This window comes from Haematobia irritans, chromosome 2 (assembly GCF_050003625.1).
Source record: "Haematobia irritans isolate KBUSLIRL chromosome 2, ASM5000362v1, whole genome shotgun sequence".
Lineage (NCBI taxonomy): Eukaryota > Metazoa > Arthropoda > Insecta > Diptera > Muscidae > Haematobia > Haematobia irritans.
The window spans coordinates 46,024,663-46,047,451 of record NC_134398.1 but is presented as its reverse complement, the minus strand read 5'-3'; the positions used below and the strand labels follow the sequence as shown (position 1 = coordinate 46,047,451).

General features: G+C 35.2%; 1 protein-coding gene across 1 annotated transcript; it reads right to left on the bottom strand.

Annotated features, from left to right (window-relative positions):
• Positions 1 to 13,176: 13,176 nt before the first annotated feature.
• On the bottom strand, positions 13,177 to 18,210 carry LOC142224550 (uncharacterized). Its single transcript, XM_075294333.1, has one exon. The coding sequence runs from the start codon at positions 18,208 to 18,210 to the stop codon at positions 13,177 to 13,179; it is 5,034 nt and encodes a 1,677-aa protein (XP_075150448.1).
• Positions 18,211 to 22,789: the final 4,579 nt, after the last annotated feature.

Genomic DNA, 22,789 nt, shown 5'->3' with positions numbered 1-22,789 from the left:
GAGTATCGGTCCATATTTAGGTATAGCTCCCATATAGACCGATTTCCAATTTTACTTCTTGGGCTTCTAGAATCCGAAGTTTTTATCCTATTTGTTTGAAATTGGAAATCTAGAGGTATTTTCGGGTCATAAAGAGGTGTGCCGAAAATTGTGAGTATCGGTCCATATTTTAGTATAGCCCCCATAAGAACGATCTCCCGATTAAACTCCTTGGGTTTCTAGAAACCGTAGTTTTTACTTGATTTGCCTGAAATTGTAAATATTCTGGTATTTTAGGCTGACAAAAACGTCTATCGGATTAAGTTTTTATCGGTGCATTTGGTAATGCCTCCATATAGACCGACTTCACTCCTTGAGGGTGTAGAAGGCGCACTGATTATGAAAATTGCGTGAAACTCAATGTAAAATTTCCTGATTTTACTTCTACAGATTTAAGATTTCAAATCAAGACGTTATTTTATAATTTTCGTGCACACTTACAAGAGATGTTAATGATTCCTGTAAAACTCAAACAAAAATGGTTCTTATAAATCCAGAATCTGATATAGTCCTCATAGGTGAAATCTTTAAATTTATCTTCGGTAAGTGTCCTCAAGTCCTCAAGCTCTCCTGAAATTTCAAAGGAAACCCTTATAAATTGGGTTGGGTGGTGGGTATTTAAGATTCGGCCCTGCCGAACTTACTGCTGTATATACTTGTTTTAATTTTTTTCTTGATGTGCTATTAAAGTCCTTTAAAAACGTGTTTAAGTTTCCAAATACAGACGCATCTTCAAGAAAATTATGCTTTGTTTCGAGTCAAAAGCGCCCTTAAAATACAAAAAATCTCCTATTTATGAACGCTTTTTTGCTTTGTAGTGAAGACACACAAAGTCAATAAACTGGAGGACGATTTCATTAGTTTTAAAGAATGTTTCAGAATTTTTAAAGCCATGTTGACTTTATTCAAACGGAATTTTCGAATTCGACCTTTTAAAAAGTCTAGTTTTCCAAGTTTTAAAAAAGTTGAAAAGTCCACGTTTGGATTTCGATGTCAACCGCCAAATCATATCAGTCCTTTTCAGTTTATTTTTTAATAAAAAGAGCTGTGTACAACAATAAATTATTTTTTAAGGCATTTTTCTTCGAAATTGGAAATTTGGTCCGCTGGAGGGAAATTTTGTCAGATTTTGGAAAAACATTGGTCCAAAATAAATCTCGTTGTGACAACACTGCTGTGTATCAAACTGACTTAATACGATTTATATCGGCATTGTGGCTTTAAACTTGCAACTTTGACTAAGATTGTCTTAATAAAGAGTTTCTCTTGACGGTTTTAATAGCATTTATAACGTAACAAGCGCAACTTTAATATATAACAAATTTGCTGTAAACACTTTAAGTACCATACAGTGTTGCCAGTATTGGGGATTTTCCCCCAAATTGGGGATATTTTTCGTAAATGGGGACGAAATTTCTGAGTTGTGGACTTGAAGAATTGATGGGGTATTTTCAAATATTTGATGGTTTTTGTGGGGATTTTTTTAATCAACATGAAATTTATTTGAAAGAATCAAAGGGAATCGTCAAAATTAAAAAAAAAAAAAATAGTCTAAGTGAGCCTGAAAATTAATCGAGCTGCCACTTTAACCTAACCTTTAATGGAATATTTGGACAAGATACGGACACGGGATTTTATTTTTGGGGCCCAGCGCTAATTTATAATTTTACTGAGCTAAAACATTTTTCTAAATTGCGAAATCATGTCGTGGGTACTCGGGCCTAAATGTTGCTCTCTAATCAACGTTCATCACTGATTTGGACAATATATTCCATAAATACAGAAATTATGAAGATGGTTATCCTTTATATTGATTTACCATCAAATTTTACTACTTAAGTATTTAGAAGTAAATTTTCGTTCATATATACATGGTGACCGAAATCCCTTCGCTCCACTCCGACCTGATATCGGACTATCACGTACCCTATATTGATTTCACAAACTACTCAATGGTCCCGATAAATTCTATCAAAGTAAATCGACAAAGTTTTCCCCAACCAGATATCGAACAAGAATAACATATACAGTACAGTATACAGTATATTCGGTCGGGCCGAATCTTAAATACCCACCACCATGAATCAAATATAATAGTTTCCTTTGAAAACTCTTCGTCGGTGCGGGTATCTTGATAATATATGTAGGATTTAAGGGGGGTTTAATGACAGATATTGTCCCAAGCAGATCAATTCAACCAGTACACTTCCCGAAGATAAATTTAAAGATTCTGCCTATGAATACCAGATCAGATTCTGGATTTATTCTGAAAATTTTACTTTTAGTTTCAAGCAATTGATATGATCCTGCTATACCCTCAAGAAGTGAAATCGGTCGATCGATAAATGTCTTACATAATGGACTGGTAGAAATAAATGCGAAAATGCAAATTGGCTAAAAACTACGAAATCTAAAATCGGGCGATCAGTCTGCACACCTATTTGTGGTCCTAAAATACATCTCGATTTCCAATCTTAGGCAAATCGAATAAAAACTACGGTTTCTAGAAGCTCAAGACCCCAAATCGGGGGATCGCTTTATATGGGAGATATATAAAAACTGGGACCGATACTTCCCATTTTCGACACACCTATTTGTGATCTTAAAATACCTCTGGATTTTCAATTTAAAGCAAATCGGATAGAAAATACAGTATCTAGACGCACAAGAAGTAAAATCGTGAGATCGTTCTATATGGGGACTATACCAAAACATGAACCGATACTCACCATTTTTAGCACAACTCTTTACGGTCCTAAAATGCCTCTAGATTTCCAATTTCAGGCAAATTGGATAAAAACTACGGTTTCTATAAGCACGAGAAATAAAATCTGGAGATCGGTCTATATGGGGGCTATACCAAAACATGGGCCGATACTCACCATTTTTGGCACACCTCTTTATAGTCCTAAAATACCTCTAGATTTCCAATTTCAGACGAATTGGATAAAAACTACGGTTTCTTTAAGCTCAAGACCCCAAATCGGGAGGTCGATTTATATAAGGACTATACCAAAACCTGGACCTGCCTGCATACAAAATTCTAGTTTGTGCAAAATTTCAGCACAATTGCTTTATTATTGAAGACTGTAGCGTGATTACAACAGACAGCCAGACGGACAGACGGACATGGTTATATCGTCTTAGAATTTCTCCCTGATCAAGAATATATATACTTTATATAGTCGAAAATCGATATTTCGATGTGTTACAAACGGAATGACAAACTTATTATACCCCCGTCACCATTCTATGGTGGTGGGTATAAAAATCATATACTAATTTAAAAATCATGTATTAATTTAATCACCTCCTCCCACATTCCCTCTAAATTTCAAGTAGATCGGAGAAGTTTAAATTTTGCTCTATTGTTTTAAAGGGACGTCACTTTCCCTTAAAATCCTTGAAACTTTCCTTAAAGTGTGGGGGGCAAGGAAGGTTGCCTCCCCGTTCATAACCTTCCCCCATTGCCTTTGTAAACTTCAAGAAAACTTAAGAATTTTTATTTTTTTCCAGTTTTAGAGGAGGTTCTCCTCCCCGACCAAATATCGAAAAGTGATGTAGCGTATCTTTTGTAAACGTCTCAGAAAATGTCAAGCAAATTATAAGCAGGCCAAGAGGCGGCCCCTCTTCCGTGCAAATATCTCAAAATCAGGTATCAAATATTAATATCGTAACCTCTCCCCAGTCCTCTGTAAATTTCAAGGAACTTGGCAAAGTTTAATTGTTTCTCTGTATGTACTTAAGAGAAGCGGATGTCTCCCTATGCCCTTTTATTTTTCCCAGACCAAATATTAAAAAATCAGGAACCTGATATAAATTTCATAACCTCACCCATTTTTTCCGTAAAATTTCAGTCGGGGAGTTTAGTTTTGTTTTCAATGTACTTTAAAAAAAGTCGGGCAAGGGGAGTTCCCTCTCCGCGACCAAATATAGAAAAATAGCGGATCTTTGTCTAGATTCCAACCCTAGCTTAAATGAAAATTTCAATCAAATCGCATAGTTTTGTTCCAAGTTTCAAAAAGTAGGGCAAGGGAGGGCCCCCTCCCCGTCATCGCATGTTCTCTGTAAATCTCAGATAGTTTAGAGAATTTTAGTTTTTTTCACTGTACTTTAAAAAAAAAAGTCTAACAAAGGGGAGGTCCCCCTCCGCAACCAAATATCGAAATGTAAAGTAGCGGATCTTTGTCTGGATGTCAACCCCAACCTTCAATGAACATTTTAAGCAAATCGGTCAACTTTGGTCCAATTTTCAAAAAGTCCGACAAAGGGGAGGTCCACCCTCCGCGACCAGTTGTCAAAAAAATTATGTACCCTATTTTCACCACAATCGGTTCAGCCTACCCGGAACATGCAAACAAACAAATAAAAAAACATACTTTGAATTTTATATATATAGATTGCTGATTTTCTACAGCGAAGCCTATTTCTTTATTATTATTTTCTTTTTTTCATAAATATTGTCAGAAATGAATTGGGGATTTTTGTGAGGAATTTTAATTTAGGTTGGTGATTTTTGGGGGACGAAAGCATCATAATTTGGGGACAAGAGCATGAAAAATACTGGCAACACTGATGCCAAGTGTTTACAACACCTCAGTGCCTGGTAAGCACCTCGCCCACATTCATCATTCTATTAACTACAGTGTTGATAATTTTGCTGATTATTGCTTCTATTTCATTTATGTAGATGTGGTCTTCTGTCAAGCATTGGGTCTAATCTAAATCTCAGTAGGCATATATATTTTTTTGTTTGCTTCCACAAAACCAACATTGGGGTTCACTAATCTCTGAAGTGATCTTGGGATAGTTTTGATCTAGGATTTCACTTTAATTCAATTAACGTTTTCTGTAAATTGTTCAAAGAGACAGTCATACGCATAAATTCGAATTGTTTTAAGAGAATCAAAAATAATTTATATGCATAGAAAACTCTTGCAATTTTCGTACCAGCCTATATGAATATGAGTGAATAAACACACAGACAAATGATGAATGTACTTAATTATGAGCATACTTAGATAAATATCAACAATAGAATCTAACACAAATCATTTTAAAAATTCCATATATAACAAAAATTTATTTTTGTAAATCAATCACGAAATTAATTGATTCAATTAATTTTTTATTTATTGATATTGATTACAGAGTTAATTAAACATAAAAAAGACTTAATTCTTTAGCACTTTCAATCAATTTTTTTATTGATTCAATTACAAATTTAAATGATTTTGATCTAAAAAGTATTTTTTTATTGAGGAAATCAATTAGTTGAACTTCACCTTCTTTTTCAAATAATTTTTTTGATTGATGCAATTAAAACAATAATTTATAGTAATTTTATAAAATTGTAAATGTATCGTGTACTAACTTGTGAACAAATAAAAGGCGTTCAATGACATAAATACTTAGAAATCAACTCCATATATTGAAAGGGAGAATTGTGTGAGAATTGGGTTCCATCGCTGTTAATAATTAGAAAACTTTAGGTAAATTTTAAAATATAGTTCCCGTTTGGATGTCTTCCCAATTTGTAGGAACTACACTGAAAAAATATTGTCGTGAGGTCAAAGATTTTGTGACCTTAAAATACGAATGCGAATTTTGTTTAGCATAGAAGGCACATTTCTTCCATATAAAGTTTTTGTTTGTCCAAAAGTCGACAAACTTTTCAATAAAAACGGGTTGTCTTTATAGTTAAGAGATTCGACTTCAAAATGGGTACTTTAACATAAAAGAATTTGGACTAAGTTCAACTTGACTTTCGGAAAAATAGTTAAAATTAATAAAATTGTCTTTAAATTTGTTGTCTTTTTGCATCTTAACTATAAAGCAAAAAAGTCTTAAAAAATAGGACATGTTTTTCAACACTTTATTTTAAAGGTGTTTTTTACTTGAAACAGCTTAATTCTATTGGAAGTCGAGCCCGAATTTGGAAATTGAAGTATTTTAAGGATATGAAATCTTTGGCCTCACGATAATATTTTTATAGTATAGAATGAAGCTTAAGATGCATATATGATGTGAGCATTGCGTGATAAATGACCACTTTAATTGAAATGGCAATGGGCTATTGCAGCACGATAACGCTCGGCTACAAACCATGAAGAACTTGTTTGGATACACTCAGATGGAAAGTTCTACCCCACGCTCCTTAAAGCTGAGACATTGCTCCTGATTACCACTTGATCCGATCAATGACGCATGACCAAAAAATTGGATAGATTTGTGGATTGAGTAACAACAAAACTTTACCAAAAAAAAAACGAGCCGTTTGTTGTCGCAGTATCCGTATATTTGGTGTGGGGCATTGCGTGATAAACGGCCACATTAATTGAAAAGGCAAGGGACTATTGCAGCACGATAACACTCGTCTACAAACCAGGAAGGACTTGTTTGGATACACTCAGATGGAGAGTCCTACCCTACGCTCCGTAAGGCCGAGTCATTGCTCATGATTACCACTTGATCCGATAATGACGCATGGCCTGGCTGCTCAGCATTTTCTTAGGAGAAAGCCAAATAAAAATGGTTAGATTTGTGGATTGCGTAAGAAGAAAACTTTACAAAAAATCGGGTCGTATGTCGTGCTAGAATGATGCGGCCATCGTTGGTGCAATAGTTCGATTGATCAGGATAAAAAAAAAAAAACAAGTATATACGGCCGTAAGTTCGGTCAGGCCGAAGCTTATGTACCCTCCACCATGGATTGCGTAGAAACTTTTACTGAAGACTGTCATCCACAATCGAATTACTTGGGTTGCGGTAACACTTGCCGATGGCAAGGTATCTTAAAACTTCCTAACACCGTAATATATACCACATAGTCCATACGTGGTATATATTAAACTAAAAAAGGCCGATTAAATACGTATATAATTAAGTTTAAAGTTTCTATAGAAATAAAATTTTGACAACATTTTCTGTAGAAGTAAAATTTTGAAAAAAAAATTCTATAGAAATAAAATTTGGAAAAAATTACTATAGAAATTAAATTTGGAAACAATTTTCTATAGAAATAAAATTTTCTATAGAAATAAAATTTTGCCAGAATTTTCTAAAGAAATAAAATTTTGGCAAAATTTTCTATAGAAATAAAATTTTGACAAAATTTTCTATAGAAATAAAATTTTGACAAAATTTTCTATAGAAATAACATTTTGACAATGTTTTCTATAAAAATAAAATTTTGGTAGATTATTTCTGGATCGAGTGGCAACCATGATTATGAACCGATATGGACCAATTTTTGAGTGATTGGGGATCGGCTATATATAACTATAGACCGATACAGACCAATTATGGCATTGTTATAAGCGGCCTTATACTAACACCACGTTGCAAATTTCAACCGGATCAGATGAATTTTGCTCCTCGAAGAGGCTCCGGAGATCAAATCTGGGGATCGGTTTATATGGGGGCTATATATAATTATGGGCCGATGTGGACCAATTTTTGAATGGTCATTAGAGAACATATACCAACACCATGTACCAAATTTCAGCCGGATCGGATGAAAATTGGTTCTCTTAGAGGCTCCGCAAGCCAAATCGGGGGATCGCTTTATATGGGGGCTATATGTAATTATGGACCGATATGGACCAATTTTTGCATGGTTATTAGAGACCATATACTAACACCATGTACCAAATTTCAGCCGGATCGGATGAAATTTGGTTCTCTTCGAGGCTTCGTAACCAAATCGGGGGATCGGTTTATATGGGGCTATATGTAATTATGGACCGATATGGACCAATTTTTGCATGGTTATTAGAGACCGTATACTAACACCATGTACCAAATTTCAGTCGAATCTGATGAAATTTGCTTCTCTTAGAGCAATCGCACGCCAAATTTGGGGTCCGTTTATATGGGGGCTATACGTAAAAGTGGACCGATATGGCCCATTTGCAATACCATCCGACCTACATCAATAACAACTACTTGTGCTAAGTTTCAAGTCGATAGCTTTTTTCGTTCGGAAGTTAGCGTGATTTCAATAGACGGACGGACGGACTGACGGACATGCTCAGATCGACTCAGAATTTCACCACGTCCCAGAATATATATACTTTATGGGGTCTTAGAGCAATATTTCGATGTGTTACAAACGGAATGACAAAGTTAATATACCCCCACCCTATGGTGGAGGGTATAAAAATGTTGTAATATTTTACCAAATAAATAATTTTAAAAACATTTTTATGATTTGTAATGCTTCCTAACGCTTGTCTGAAACGTTTGACCTCAAATATTTTCAAAAATTCGAAATTTTTCTAGAATGGATTTATCATTGTTTTTTCTTTTTTGACAAAATTAGATTAATGTGTACCATATTATTAATTCGTACTCCGTCGTGAAACAAAAACCCCTTTAAAAATATGACAAAAACGAGTTATAAACATGTATATACGGCCGTAAGTTCGGCCAGGCCGAAGCTTATGTACCCTCCACCATGGATTGCGTAGAAACTTGTACTGAAGACTGCCATCCACAATCCAATTACTTGTGTTGCGGTATCACTTGCTGATGGCAAGGTATTTTAAAACTTCCTAACACCGTCTTCTAAATTGCAAGGTAGTCCATATGTGGTATATATTAAACTAAAAAGGCCGATTAAATACGTATATAATTAAGTTTAACAAAATTTTCTATAGAAGTAAAATTTTGATTTAAGTTTCTATAGAAATAAAATTTTGACAACATTTTCTATAGAAGTAAAATTTGGAGAAAATTTTCTATACGAATAAAATTTTAACAAAATTTTCTATAGAAATAAATTTTTTTCAAAATTTTCTATAAAAATAAAATTTTGACAAAATTTTCTATATAAATATCATTTTGACAAAATTTTCTGAAGAAATAAAATTTTGACAAAATTTTCAATTGAATTAAAATTTTGACAACATTCTCTAAATTTTTTAAACAAAATTCTCCTAAAATTTAGACAACATTTTCTATACACGCAAAGAAAAAAAACGTTTGGAAAACGTGTGCCGGAAATGTTTTTCTTTTGTTACAGTTTTTTAAATTTCTTCGAAAATTTTAAACTTTTGTCACCACAAAAATTCGTTTGTTGCAAAAGTTTTATGTTTTCAATAAAAAAAGTTATTTTTGAACCAACAACACAGTCAATTTCGTTTATAACAAGCACTGTTCTTGTCTGACTTTAAGTCTTTAATAATGCACATTTTACAGTTTCATAGTAAAAATTTAATATAGTAGTATGTAGTGTTGAACATCTTTTCGGAATCTTCCGAACATGTCTGGAATATATGTAAAAAACAAAAAAAAAAAAACTTTTTTGTGTTCGGTCGAAGCAGGGCTCGAACCCAGGACTCTTGGCATGCAAGGCAGACGTAGCAACCACTGCTCCACGGTGCCCAACTAAATGTTTGTTTCTGTTAAACGAAGATTGTTTAATCGGCTCGTGGGCGCCGCAAGCTATGCTATATAAATATAACTTATATGGATAATTATCTATTGATGACAATAACAGCTACGTAGCTCAGTGGATAGTGTGCTGGCTTACAAATTGCATGGTCCGCGGTTCGATTCTCCGTCCAAGCGAAAGGTAAAATTTAAAAAATTTATAAAATCGAATAATTTCTTCTACATTGTTTGTATTACAGAAAAAGGTGCTAAGAACTAAAAAACCTCGTGGTAAAGAGAAAGATGTGAGGGAAAGTGCAATTAGCAAAACAATTGTTTTTTGAGTTAGTCTTTATGAAATGGTTTTAATATCCTGGGAAAAAAGAAACGTTTATCACAAAAAGTATATACTTTTCTTCGAAATAAACTTCCTTACAGCGAAAAGCAAATGAGAAACGAACTTTGTTTGCCTAAAATTTCGTTTGGGAAGAAAGAATTATTTTTTTGCGTGTAGGAATAAAATTTTGACAAAATTTTCTACAGAAATAGAATTTTGGTAGATTATTTTTGGCTCGAGTGGCAACCATGATTATGAACCGATATGACACAATTTTCTATAGAAATAAAATTTTGATTTAAGTTTCTATAGAAATAAATTTTGACAACAATATCTATAGAATAAAAATTTGGAGAAAATTTTCTATACGAATAAAATTTTAACAAAATTTTCTATAGAAATAAAATTTTGTCAAAATTTTCTGTAGAAATAAAATTTTGTCAAAATTTTCTATAGAAATAAAATTTTGACAAAATTTTCTATAGAAATAAAATTTTGACAAAATTTTCTATAGAAATAAAATTTTGACAAAATTTTCTATAGAAATAAAATTTTGACAAAATTTTCTATAGAAATAAAATTTTGACAAAATTTTCAATAAAATTAAAATTTTGACAACATTCTCCATATTTTTAAACAACATTCTCCTAAAATTTTGACAAAATTTTCTATAGAAATAAAATATTGACAAAATTTTCTATAGAAATAACATTTTGACAATGTTTTCTATTAAAATAAAATTTTGGTAGATTATTTTTGGCTCGAGTGGCAACCATGATTACGAACCGATAAGGACCAATTTTTGTGTGATTGGGGATCGCCTATATATAACTATAGACCGATATGGACCAATTTTGGCATGGTTATTAGCGGCCTTATACTAACACCACGTTGCAAATTTCAACCGGATCGGATGAATAGGAATCAAATCTGGGGATCGGTTTATATGGGGGCTATATATAATTATGGACCGATATGGACCAATTTTGGCACGGTTGTTAGAGACCATATACTAACACCATGTACCAAATTTCAGCCGGATCGGAGGAAATTTGCTTCTCTTAGAGCAATCGCAAGCCAAGTTTGGGGGTCCGTTTATATGGGGGCTATACGTAAAAGTGGACCGATATGGCCCATTTTCAATACCATCCGACCTACATCAATAACAACTACTTGTGCAAAGTTTCAAGTCGATAGCTTGTTTCGTTCGGAAGTTAGCGTGATTTCTACAGACGGACGGACGGACATGCTCAGATCGACTCAGAATTTCACCACGACCCAGAATACATATACTTTACGGGGTTTTAGAGCAATATTTCGATGTGTTACAAACGGAATGACAAAGTTAATATACCCCCATCCTATGGTGGTGGGTATAAAAATCGAATTAAAAGAATATCCTGTGTAGTTAAAATTGAGAGCATCTTTGGGAGAACATTTTTGGAAATGCTTTTAAAGTAGTGCCTTTTGAACAACTTCCCAATTTTTTGCTGGTATGTAATAAAATGTTTTCATGGCAAAATTTGTACTTGTCGAATTTAAATGAAAACCGCATCATCTTTACAGTTGGAGGTTTTGAAATTATAATTAAAAGATAGTAATACCACAACAATAGACTTATTATGTAAACGGGCAACGCAACATTGTATACTATCTATAAATAAAATTTTCATAATTGTAAAATAGTGAGTTGTGACTGAAAATAGTAATTCAATAACACTGTGAAATCATAAGGTTTACAACCATGAAGTTCATTTTGTGTCACCTTATTTTTTGCCAACTAATCACGTCTAATCAAGCATCTCGTTAATAGGATATACTTAAATTATGATCTTTGTCCGGTTTCTTATAGATCATTGCAATAAATCGTTTTTCTATTGCACAAGATTATAAATTAAGTGACCATTTAGACCGACTCCAATGTGTAATTCAACATCACACTTCTCCGCTAGTCAATTGACCAACCATCGAACCACATGTTTTTCGTTTTTGCGAAACTCATATCCATCCGGTCAAGTTGCTGTAACCATTGTTATCAGAAACAGTCCAATTGTAATTGTTCACTCAATACGATAGCAATCTTTATAGAGAATTTCAACTTCACCTGAGAATAGTAGTAGGTTGGGAAACTTCTTATCCGGTTTATCCGTTGCAAACAATTTATTATCCAACTAAATGAAATTCAAAACTATTGCTACTGTTTGACAAAATAACATATTTTGATTCATTTAGAAGTTCGAAAAGAAACACAAGATCATTTATCAATTTTTCGGATAAGTAAGACGTAGCAAAAAAAAATTTAAGTCCATAAAACAATTAACGCCAAGGTGCGTAAAGTTGACCAGCCAATCGTTTGATCATTAGATAACATGGGCACGCATGCGCACCTCATGTGGAGTCCAATTTCGGTTACAAATACAAGTGTACAACAAAAAATAAAATGTTTTACATGATAGGTAACCGCAATATTGGTAAAAACATCTGAGATGTACACAAGGAAAAATCCATTACGATATATATCAGCAATAAAGATAGTAGCGAGTATAGTTTTCGGACTTCGAACTATTCAAACCAAATTTAGTTGTGAAAAACATTCCCATTCACTATTAGAATTATTCCGATATGTTCGAAACAAGTAAGCATATACATATATATGCACCAGAAAAAAGATTGGAAGTTTTTCCACAAACATTTCTTTTAAAAGCGCATCCCGGAATGCCCTATCAATTTTTTCCACTTCCAATGCAGTCATTTTGGACAAGTCTTACACGCAAAGAAAAAAAAACGTTTGGAAAACGTGTACCGAAAACGTTTTTCTTTTGTTAGAGTTTTTTGAATTGCTTCGAAAATTTTAAACTTTTATCACCAAAAAAATTGGTTTGTTACAAAATTTTTATTTTTTCAATAAAAAAAGTTATTTTTGAAACAACAACACAGCCCATTTCGTTTATATCAAACACTGTTCTTTTCTGGCTTTATGTCTTTAATAAGACACATTTTACAATTCAAAATTTAATATACTACAATGTAATGTTGAACATTTTTTCGGAATCTTCCAAACATATCTGGAATATATGTAAAAAAACAAGTATATACGGCCGTAAGTTCGGCCAGGCCGAAGCTTATGTACCCTCCATCATGGATTGCGTAGAAACTTCTTCTAAACACTGCCACCCACAATCGAATTACTTAAGTTGCGGTAACGCTTGCCGATGGCAAGGTATCTTAAAACCTCCTGTTGACGTAGAATGCTTTATTTCAACTTCCAGAAAAATTATACATAATTTCATTAAAAAGAATTTCTAAATCTATGTCTACTTCGTTTAAATTTTGTATAAATGCCACAGTCGTTTTCGACAAAGTGGATTTTTAAATAATACATACTAAAGAACAGAATAAACACATAATATTCTCCCCCCCGTGAATCAGGCTGATTCACCATCATTCGTAGCAAATACAGCTAATTTTGAAACAGGACGTCGTTTAATTCCACACGACGTCTTTACTTCGGCGGAACGTACTTGTCCATCTTTGGCTGGAAATACTTTTATAATTCGTCCCTTTAACCATTGACTTCTTGGCATTGTTGCATCCACTATGATTACAAAATCATCTATTTTCACGGGTTTTGATTTATCTCTCCATTTTGATATTTGAAGAAGTTGGGGCAGGAATTCGGTCACCCATTGTCTCCAAAAACGATCCTTTAAATTTTGGGCTATTCTCCACTGTTTGCGAAGACATAGATTTTCTTCAGAACTGGTTGGAGTTTGGGTCGAGTTTAAACACCCCAGCAAAAAATGATTAGGTGTAAGCGGTTCATCATCCTCAGAAGATAGTTGAATTTCTGTAAGAGGTCGGGAATTGATTATGTTTTCTGCTTCAATTAATAAACTATTAAGCGTCTCCAATCTGGGAGCATCATTTTGAAGCGTTTTAGACAAAATCCTCTTTATTATTCTTATAAGACGTTCCCAAGCAGCTCCAGAGCTTGGATTTTCAGGGCAATTAAAAATCCATTCGATATTCTTGTTAGCAACTTCGTCGTTGATTCTGTCAATATCAATAAGCCGTTCATGTCGCTTCAAAAGTTTTTGGGCACCAATGAAGTTCGTCCCGTTGTCACTTCTTAGTCTTATGGGAATTCCTCGTCTATTAATGAAATTCCTTAGACACAAAATTAAGGCATCGGTTGACAAATCGTGTGCCAGTTCAATGTGGGCAGCTCTGACCGTTAAGCACGTAAAGACTACTGCCCACCTTTTCTCCCTTCTACGACCAATTGAGACATTGAACGGACCACAGAGGTCAACTCCTGTATACGTAAATGGTCTAACATATGGTGTTATTCGATCTGGTGGCAGCTGGCCCATTTGAGGAATTGTTGGTTTCGCTGCATCCATCCTGCAGACAGAGCAGTTTCTTCTGACTCTATTATATAAGGTCTTGATTCGTGGAATCCAGTACCTCTGACGTAATTCATTTATTGTGAGACACATATTCTGGTGATGGTTTTTGATATGATAATGTGTCATTATTAATTGTGAGACCCAATGGCTGTGAGGCAGTATTATGGGTCTGCGTGCACCATATGGCAAATAAAGTGCTTCATCAAGACGTCCTTTAACGCGTAGTAAACCATCCACATCCAGGTAAGGAACTAGCTTGTATATGGAGCTTCTTTTGGAAATTGGCTTACCATGTCTTAAGCAATTGATCTCATCTGAAAAATGTTCCAGTTGAACCCATTTACAAAGTTCTCTATCTGCTTGATCAATTTCCGTGGCGATTAAATACGTGGTTTTCTTCGGCGCTAGTTTGGCAAATCGTAGTATCCATGCTACAGTCCTTTTTAATTTGATGTAGGAAGAAAATTTTTGATAATTTACCAATGAATCCTTTTGATTCGTGGATATAAGATAGTTTGGCTTAATTTCTTCTTCTAAAGAAGGGTTGCATAGCACGATATTATTAGGCGGCCAGTAACTTTCGTTCTCTCTCAAAAATTCCGGACCTTTTATCCACAGACTTTCATTCGTGAACTTCGGTGGATAAACAGTTCTTGTACCAGAATCTGCTGGATTTTGGTTGGTTGGTACATACCTCCACTGATTTGGTTGGGAAAGATTCAAAATTTCTGCAATGCGATGGCTAACAAAGGATTTGAATCGCCTATTGGACGAATTTATCCATTGGAGAACCGTTTGGGAATCAGACCAAAAAGTTACGGATGTTATCTCACATTCATGTCCATCAACAACAGCTTTACTTAGGCGTGCTCCTAGTACAGCAGCCTGCAGTTCAAGACGCGGAATACTCATATGTTTCAGAGGAGCACATCTAATTTTTCCCATAACGAAAGAAATGTCATTTCCAATTTTAAAGTAACAGACAGCTGCATATGCCTCCTGGCTTGCATCAACAAAAACATGTAGCTGTACTTTCATGGTGGATAACGTTGGTGACAAACAGCGTTTTATATGGAAACATTCTATGTTCTTAAATTCTTTCCACCACATATCCCATTTGTTATAGATATGATTTGGAATCGGGTCATCCCAATCGATTTTAAATTTCCATGTCTCTTGAACAAGAGTTTTCGAATACAATAAAAAGTCTGCTATCAGACCATAAGGATCGAATACAGACATCGTGATTTTCAAAAGTTCACGCTTTGTTGGAGGTCGTTCCCCAACGAGAACTTCTTGGGGAAGTGAGTGGAACTTTGTTTTGAACTCGAAGACGTCTCTTGATTTGTTCCAATACATTCCCAAAATTTTGCTTGTCAATATTTGTTTTTCCATATTGACTTCTTCCATACTAGGTGAGGATTGACCGTTCATAATCTCTTCCAGGTTTTGGCTATTTGATATAAAACCTCTTAGTTCAAACCCCGCCATTGAGTGTATTTTAACGACTTGTTGAGAAATCTTGATAGCTTCGTCTTCAGTTTGAAAACTGGCCACAAAATCGTCCACGTAATGTTTCTCTAAAATAGCTGCACATGCTTCTGGATATTCATGCGCATATTCTTCTGCATTAATATTCTTTACGTATTCTGCACTACATGGGGAGCATATAGCACCAAAGGTCATGGAAGTCATTGCGTAATGTTTTATGGGCTGTTTGGTATCGCCATTTCTCCATAGAAACCTTTGCGAATGTTGGTCTTCTTTGCGGATTTTAACTTGACTAAACATTTCACGAATATCTGCGGCAACGGCAATATTTCCTTCACGAAATTTCAACAGAATTTCAAGTAAGGGCTTCACCTGCTCTGGTCCTTTTAATAGAAATGAATTCAATGACGCTCCAGAAGATTTAGCTGCAGCATCAAAAACAACACGTAATTTTTCAGGTTTTTGGGGATTGACCACCCCAAAATGTGGGAGGTACCATACAGGAGAATTTTTGTTAGAAACTTCCTCGCTGCTAAGTTCTTGGGCGTATCCTTTTTCGATATATTTTCGAATCTCATTTTTATATCTTTCTGCATAATGTACATCGTGGGACATCTTTCTTTCAGTTGCCTCTAGCCGTTTATATGCCATTTCATAACTAGGTGGCATTTTCGGTGGAAAACTTTTCCATAAGAGCCCAGTTTCAAACCGATTTCCTATCCTCTTCGTAGTTTTCTCCAATATATCTTTAGCGATTTGTTCCTCAACTGACAAAAGTGGGGGTAAACTCGGGTTTACACCAAAGTTCTCCGTTGCAAGAAATTCTTGAACAATGTTACTAAGATCATCTTCCCTTATATGCAAAACAATAGGCTGGTCAGAATCATTACCTATCGTTCCGTAGGTAAGCCATCCAAGTTTACATTGCATTGCAATCAAACATCCCGCCTGCTGGATTGTGGACGGCACTCCAAGTATGGCGTTGTCCAAACCAAGCAGCAGCATTGGGGTTACGTTCATGTAATCGTTAATCGGTAAGGTTGACAATTCAGGGTGATGTGATTTGAAAAAGGATTGCTGTGGTAAATTTAATGACTTCACTGTGTGTAAGTTCCGCAATGAGTACTTGGCTGTACCACTACCCACACCTTCAATTTCACAATTTACAAGAAAAGACTTTTCTTTGACAACCTTCTCCCCGTACCATTGTAGAGTCAGATTGGATGATTTTCCTTTTAGTCCCAAGAGACGAGCGGTATTTTCTTCAATTAAGGAAAGTGACGATCCTTCATCGAACATAGCATACACTGTAAGAGAACCAGAAGGGCCAGACAATTTTACGGGTAAAATTTTAAAAAGTTTACTCGCCTGCAACTGTTGGTGTCTGCAATTTAGCAACTGATTTGATGCATTTGCTTCGGGAAGATCGGTTTCGTCGTGAAGCGTCTTATGATGGTATAATTTGCAATTATTTATACCGCAAACTTTCTTAAACCGACATTTATTGGAGCTATGACCTTTGTACAGGCAGCAAAAGCATAGTTTCAGCTGTTTAGCATTTTTCCACCGTGAAGATAACGACATTTCTTCGGCAAATCGCTTGCATTTTGCGACTGCATGCTCACCACTGCAAATGTCACACCTAGACTTCGGATTCTTCGATTTGTCAAGCACCATCATTTGGTTTGTTTGTTGTGTAATCGGGTTAGAATTATTCGGCATCATACTTATTACTTTTGCCAAATCTGCAAGCCATGTAGAAAAGTCGCCGACATTTGGAAAAGGTCTAATATTTGCAGCTACCTTTGTCCATTCAAACTGTTGCTCTATAGGAAGCTTGGAAATCATTTCCTCTAATAAAGTTGGGCTCATAAGATGCTGTTGACATCCAGCAGACGTAAGAAATGCGACCACATTACGAACCATCGAGGAAAATGTAATAACTTGTTCCATCTTCCTTTTCGTGATGTTTGGAAATAGTTTAACTTTGTTTAATTGCGAACGTACCAATATATCCGGTCGACCGAACCGGAATTCCAATTCCTCAATTACCTTTGGTACGTCGTTGGGGTATATAAGCATGGAAGAGACTGCTTCTCTCGCTGGACCACAAAGGCATTTTTGGAGACGCATCAAATTTTGCCGAAAACTGTATTTAAATGCGTCCGTTGTGTCCTTAAAATTGGCTATAAACAGTGGCCATTCGTCGGCATTGCCTGAGAATAGCGGCAAATCATACAGCTTACAAACCGAATCTGCATTCACTAAAAACTCAGGATTTGGCAAATCCTGTCCGGATACTCTCTCATTTTGTATCAATTGAGGATTTATATTACCTTGGGGTGCAGCTGCGGATTCCTCTTCTCTGTTGGCAATAACGTTTTCGTTTGCATTTTGGATATTTTTCTGGTCAATTCTGACCTCGACTTGATAGAGTTGGTTTTTCAATACTACAATGTCGCCACGACTTGCCACAACTGCTCTTGTCAATTCTTGAAGGCCCTCCACAATGTCTTTCAGTTGGCTTTCCACAGAGGCTTCCGCAGAGACTTCCACCATCGTAGTATTAAACGCACCATCTCCAATAGGAATGGGAATGGGAGATATCGGTTCCTCCCGATTTGACCGTAAATTATATGGACGAGACATATTTTATTAAAAAACTCCAATTGAAAGCAATCACAAATTATTGGAAAAAATTGTTCCACACAAAATTGACTGCGACAAGAAAATTTAAAACTGTTGACGAAGAATGCTTTATTTCAACTTCCAGAAAAATTATACATAATTTCATTAAAAAGAATTTCTAAATCTATGTCTACTTCGTTTAAATTTTGTATAAATGCCACAGTCGTTTTCGACAAAGTGGATTTTTAAATAATACATACTAAAGAACAGAATAAACACATAATACCTCCTAACACCATCTTCTAAATTGTATGTAAGTCCATACGTGGTATATATTAAATCAAAAAAAGATCGATCCAATACGTATATAATTCAGTTTGACAAAGTAGACATAACATTTTGACAAAATTTTCTACAGAAATAAAATTTTAACAAAATTTTCTATAGAAATAAAATTTTCTATAGAAATAAAAATTTTCACAAAATTTTCTATAGAAAGAAAATTTTGACAAAAATGTCTACAGAAATAAATATTTAACAAAATTTTCTATAGAAATAAACTTTTGACAAAATTTTCTATAGAAATAAAATCTTGGTAGATTATTTGTGGCTCGAGTGGCAACCATGATTATGAACCGAATAAAATTTGAACAAAATTTTCTATAGAAATAAAATTTTGACAATGATGAAAATTTTAGTATGAACCGAATAAAATTTTAACAAAATTTGCCCTAGAAATAAAATTTTGACAAAATTTTCTATAGAAATAAAATTTTGGTAGATTATTTTTGGCTCTAGTGGCAACCATGATTATGAACCAATATGGACCAATTTTTGTGTGATTGGACCAATTTTGGTATGGTTGTTAGCGACCATATACTAACACCACGTTCCTAATTTGAACCGGATCGGATGAATTTTGCTCCTCCAAGAGGCTCCGGAGGTCAAATCTGGAGAACGTTTTATATGGGGGCTATATATAATTATGGACCGATATGGACCAATTTTTGCACGGTTGCTAGAGACCATATACCAATACCATGTACCAAATTTCAGCCGGATCGGATGTAATTTGCTTATCTTTGAGGCTTCGCAAGCCAAATCTGGAGATCGGTTTATATGGGGGCTATATATAATTAAGGACCGATATGGACCAATTTTTGCATGGTTGTTAGAGACCATATACCAACACCATGTACCAAATTTCAGACGGATCGGATGAAATATGCTTCTCTTAGAGGTTCCACAAGACAAATCTGGGGATCGGTTTATATGGGGGCTATATATAATTATGGACCGATGTGGACCAATTTTTACATGGTTGTTAGAGACCATATACCAACATCATGTACCAAATTTCAGCCGGATCGGATGAAATTTGCTTCTCTTTGAGGCTCCGCAAGCCAAATCTGGGGATCGGTTTATATGGGGGCTATATATAATTATGGACCGATATGAACCAATTTTTGCATGGTTGTTAGAGACCATATATCAATACCGTGTACCAAATTTCAGCCGGATCGGATGAAATATGCTTCTGTTAGAGGCTCCACAAGCCAAATCTGAGGGTCCCTTTATATGGGGGCTATACGTAAAAGTGGACCAATATGGCCCATTTTCAATACCATCCGACCTACATCGATAAAAACTACTTGTGCCATGTTTCAAGTCGATAGCTTGTTTCGTTCGGAAGTTATCGTGATTTCAACAGACGGACGGACGGACGGACATGCTTAGATCGACTCAGAATTTCACCACGACCCAGAATATATATACTTTATGGGGTCTTAGAGCAATATTTCGATGTGTTACAAACGGAATGACAAAGTTAATATACCCCCATCCTATGATGGAGGGTATAAAAACAAAAAGAAATTTGGTCGAAGCAGGGATCGAACCCGCGACCCTTGGCATGCAAGTCGGACGTAGCAACCACTGCTCCACGGCGCCAAACTAAATGTTTGTTTCTGTTAAATAAACTTTGTTTATTCGGTTCGTGGGCGCCGCAAGCTATGCTATATAAATATAACTTATATGGATATTTATCTATTGATGACCATAACAGGTACATAGCTCAGTGGTTAGTGTGTTGGCTTACAAAGTGCATGGTCCGCGGTTCGATTCTCCGTCCAGGCGAAAGGTAAAAACATTTTAAAAATTTTATATATAATATTTATAATTATTATATATTATATGGTATTACAGGAAAAGGTGTTAAGAACTAAAAAACCTCGTGGATGTGAGAAAGATGTGAGGGAAAATGCAATTAGCAAGAAAGCAATGTTTTTGTTTTTTAGTGCATCTTTATGAAATTGTTTTTACATCCTGGAAAAGAATAAACGTTTATCACAAAAAGTATATACTTTTCTTCCAAATACACTTCCTTACAGCGAAAAGCAAATGAGAAACGAACATTGTTTGTCTAAAATTTCGTTTGGGAGGAAAGAATTATTTTTTTTGCGTGTAGAAACTACGGAATTAAGCCCTTTTATGTGAAAATTAAAGTGTTGCACAATTAAGTTTCGCAAAAAAGAATAGAAAATCAATAAAAAAGTAAAAAAACATAATAAAAAAATCATCCCTGGTGGGAGTTGAACCTGTGCCGTTTGAACTTTCACATCCATGGAAGTCTTTTTAAGAAGGTTTTGCAAATTACGACAATTTTCATTTTTTTGTTAAAAAAAATATATATACAAAAATATATGCCGAAAAAAAAACAAACAAAATTAAAGCGATGTGTAACATAAAAAATATTTTTTTAGAAAAATTTTTAATAAAATCAAGTATATACAGCAGTAATATACATGAAATATAATAGCTTACTTTGAAAACTCTTCGTCGTAGCGGGTTTCTTAGGTTAGGTTAGGTGGCAGCCCGATGTATCAGGCTCACTTAGACTATTCAGTCCATTGTGATACCACATTGGTGAACTTCTCTCTTATCACTGAGTGCTGCCCGATTCCATGTTAAGCTCAATGACAAGGGACCTCCTTTTGATAGCCGAATCCGAATGGCGTTCCACACTGCAGTGAAACCACTTAGAGAAGCTTTGAAACCCTCAGAAATGTCACCAGCATTACTGAGGTGGGATAATCCACCGCTGAAAAACTTTTTGGTGTTTGGTCGAAGCAGGAACCCACGACCTTGTGTGTGCAAGGCGGGGATGCTAACCATTACACCACGGTGGCTCCCTAGCGGGTTTCTTGATAATATATAGAATTTTAGGGGGTTTGATGACAAATTTTCTCCCAAGCAAATCAGTTCAACCAGATTCCTATGAAGACTAGGTAATATTCAGGATTTATGAGAACCAATTTTATTTGAGTTTTAGAGAAATCATAAATATATCGTGTATATGATGAAATAACGCCTTGATTTGGAATCTTAAATCTATAGATTTTTTCCGCCATTATTTAAATGAATACGATGAGTAAAATCTAGAAATTTTATTTTCAGTTTCAACCCAATTTCATGATCATGGTCTAAAATTTCATTCAGAGGAAAATATTTTTTCTTTGGGTGTACCCTCAAGAAGAGAAATCGGTCTATATCGATGCCTTACCAAACGGACCGGTAAAAATAAATGCGATACAGAGTTTTGAGGGTCTACAATTCCAGTATATTTATATTTTTGTGCAAATCTGATAAAAACTACGGTTTCCAGAAGCCCAAGGAGTTAAATCTGGAGATCGGTCTATGTGGAGGCTATACTAAAACATGGGTCGACACACACCATATTCGGCTGACATATTTGTGGTCAGCCGGATTCAAGAAATCCCAGAAATAAATTCGGGAGTTAGGTCTATATGGGGTCTATACCAAAACATGGACCAATACTCACCACCTCTTAATGTTCCTCAAATACTTCTAGAATTCCTCTTTCAGACGAATTAGGTGAAAACTACGAATTCTAGAAGCCCAAGAAGTAAAATCGGGAGATCATTGTATATAGGGGCTATACCAAAACATGGACTGATACTGCAAATTTATACCTTCGATTGGCCACCGAAACTACACTGAAAAAAGCATACCCGGTTCCAAAGATTTTGTCTTTACACTAATCGCTTTGGTCTTGCTTCCGAGCCAAAGAAGCGTAGTCTTTATCCAATTTGCCTGAAATTGGCAATCTAGAGGTGTTTGAGGACCATCAAAGAGTGTGCCGAAAATTGTGCCTATCGGTCCATGTTTTGGCATAGCCCCCATATAGACCAATTTCCGGATTTTGCTTCTTGGGCGTCCAGAAACTGTATTTACTATCCGATTTGCCTCAAATTTAAAATCTACAGGTATTTTATGACCGGAAACAGGTGTGCCGAAAATGGAATGTATGCCCCCATGTTTTCGTATAGCCCCCATATAGACCGATCTCCAGATTTTATTTCTTGGGCTTTAAGAAACTGTATTTACTATCCGATTTGCCTCAAATTTAAAATCTAGTGGTATTCTATGACCGGAAATAGGTGTTCCCATTTCGGCACATCTATTTCCGGTCATAGAATACGGTCCATGT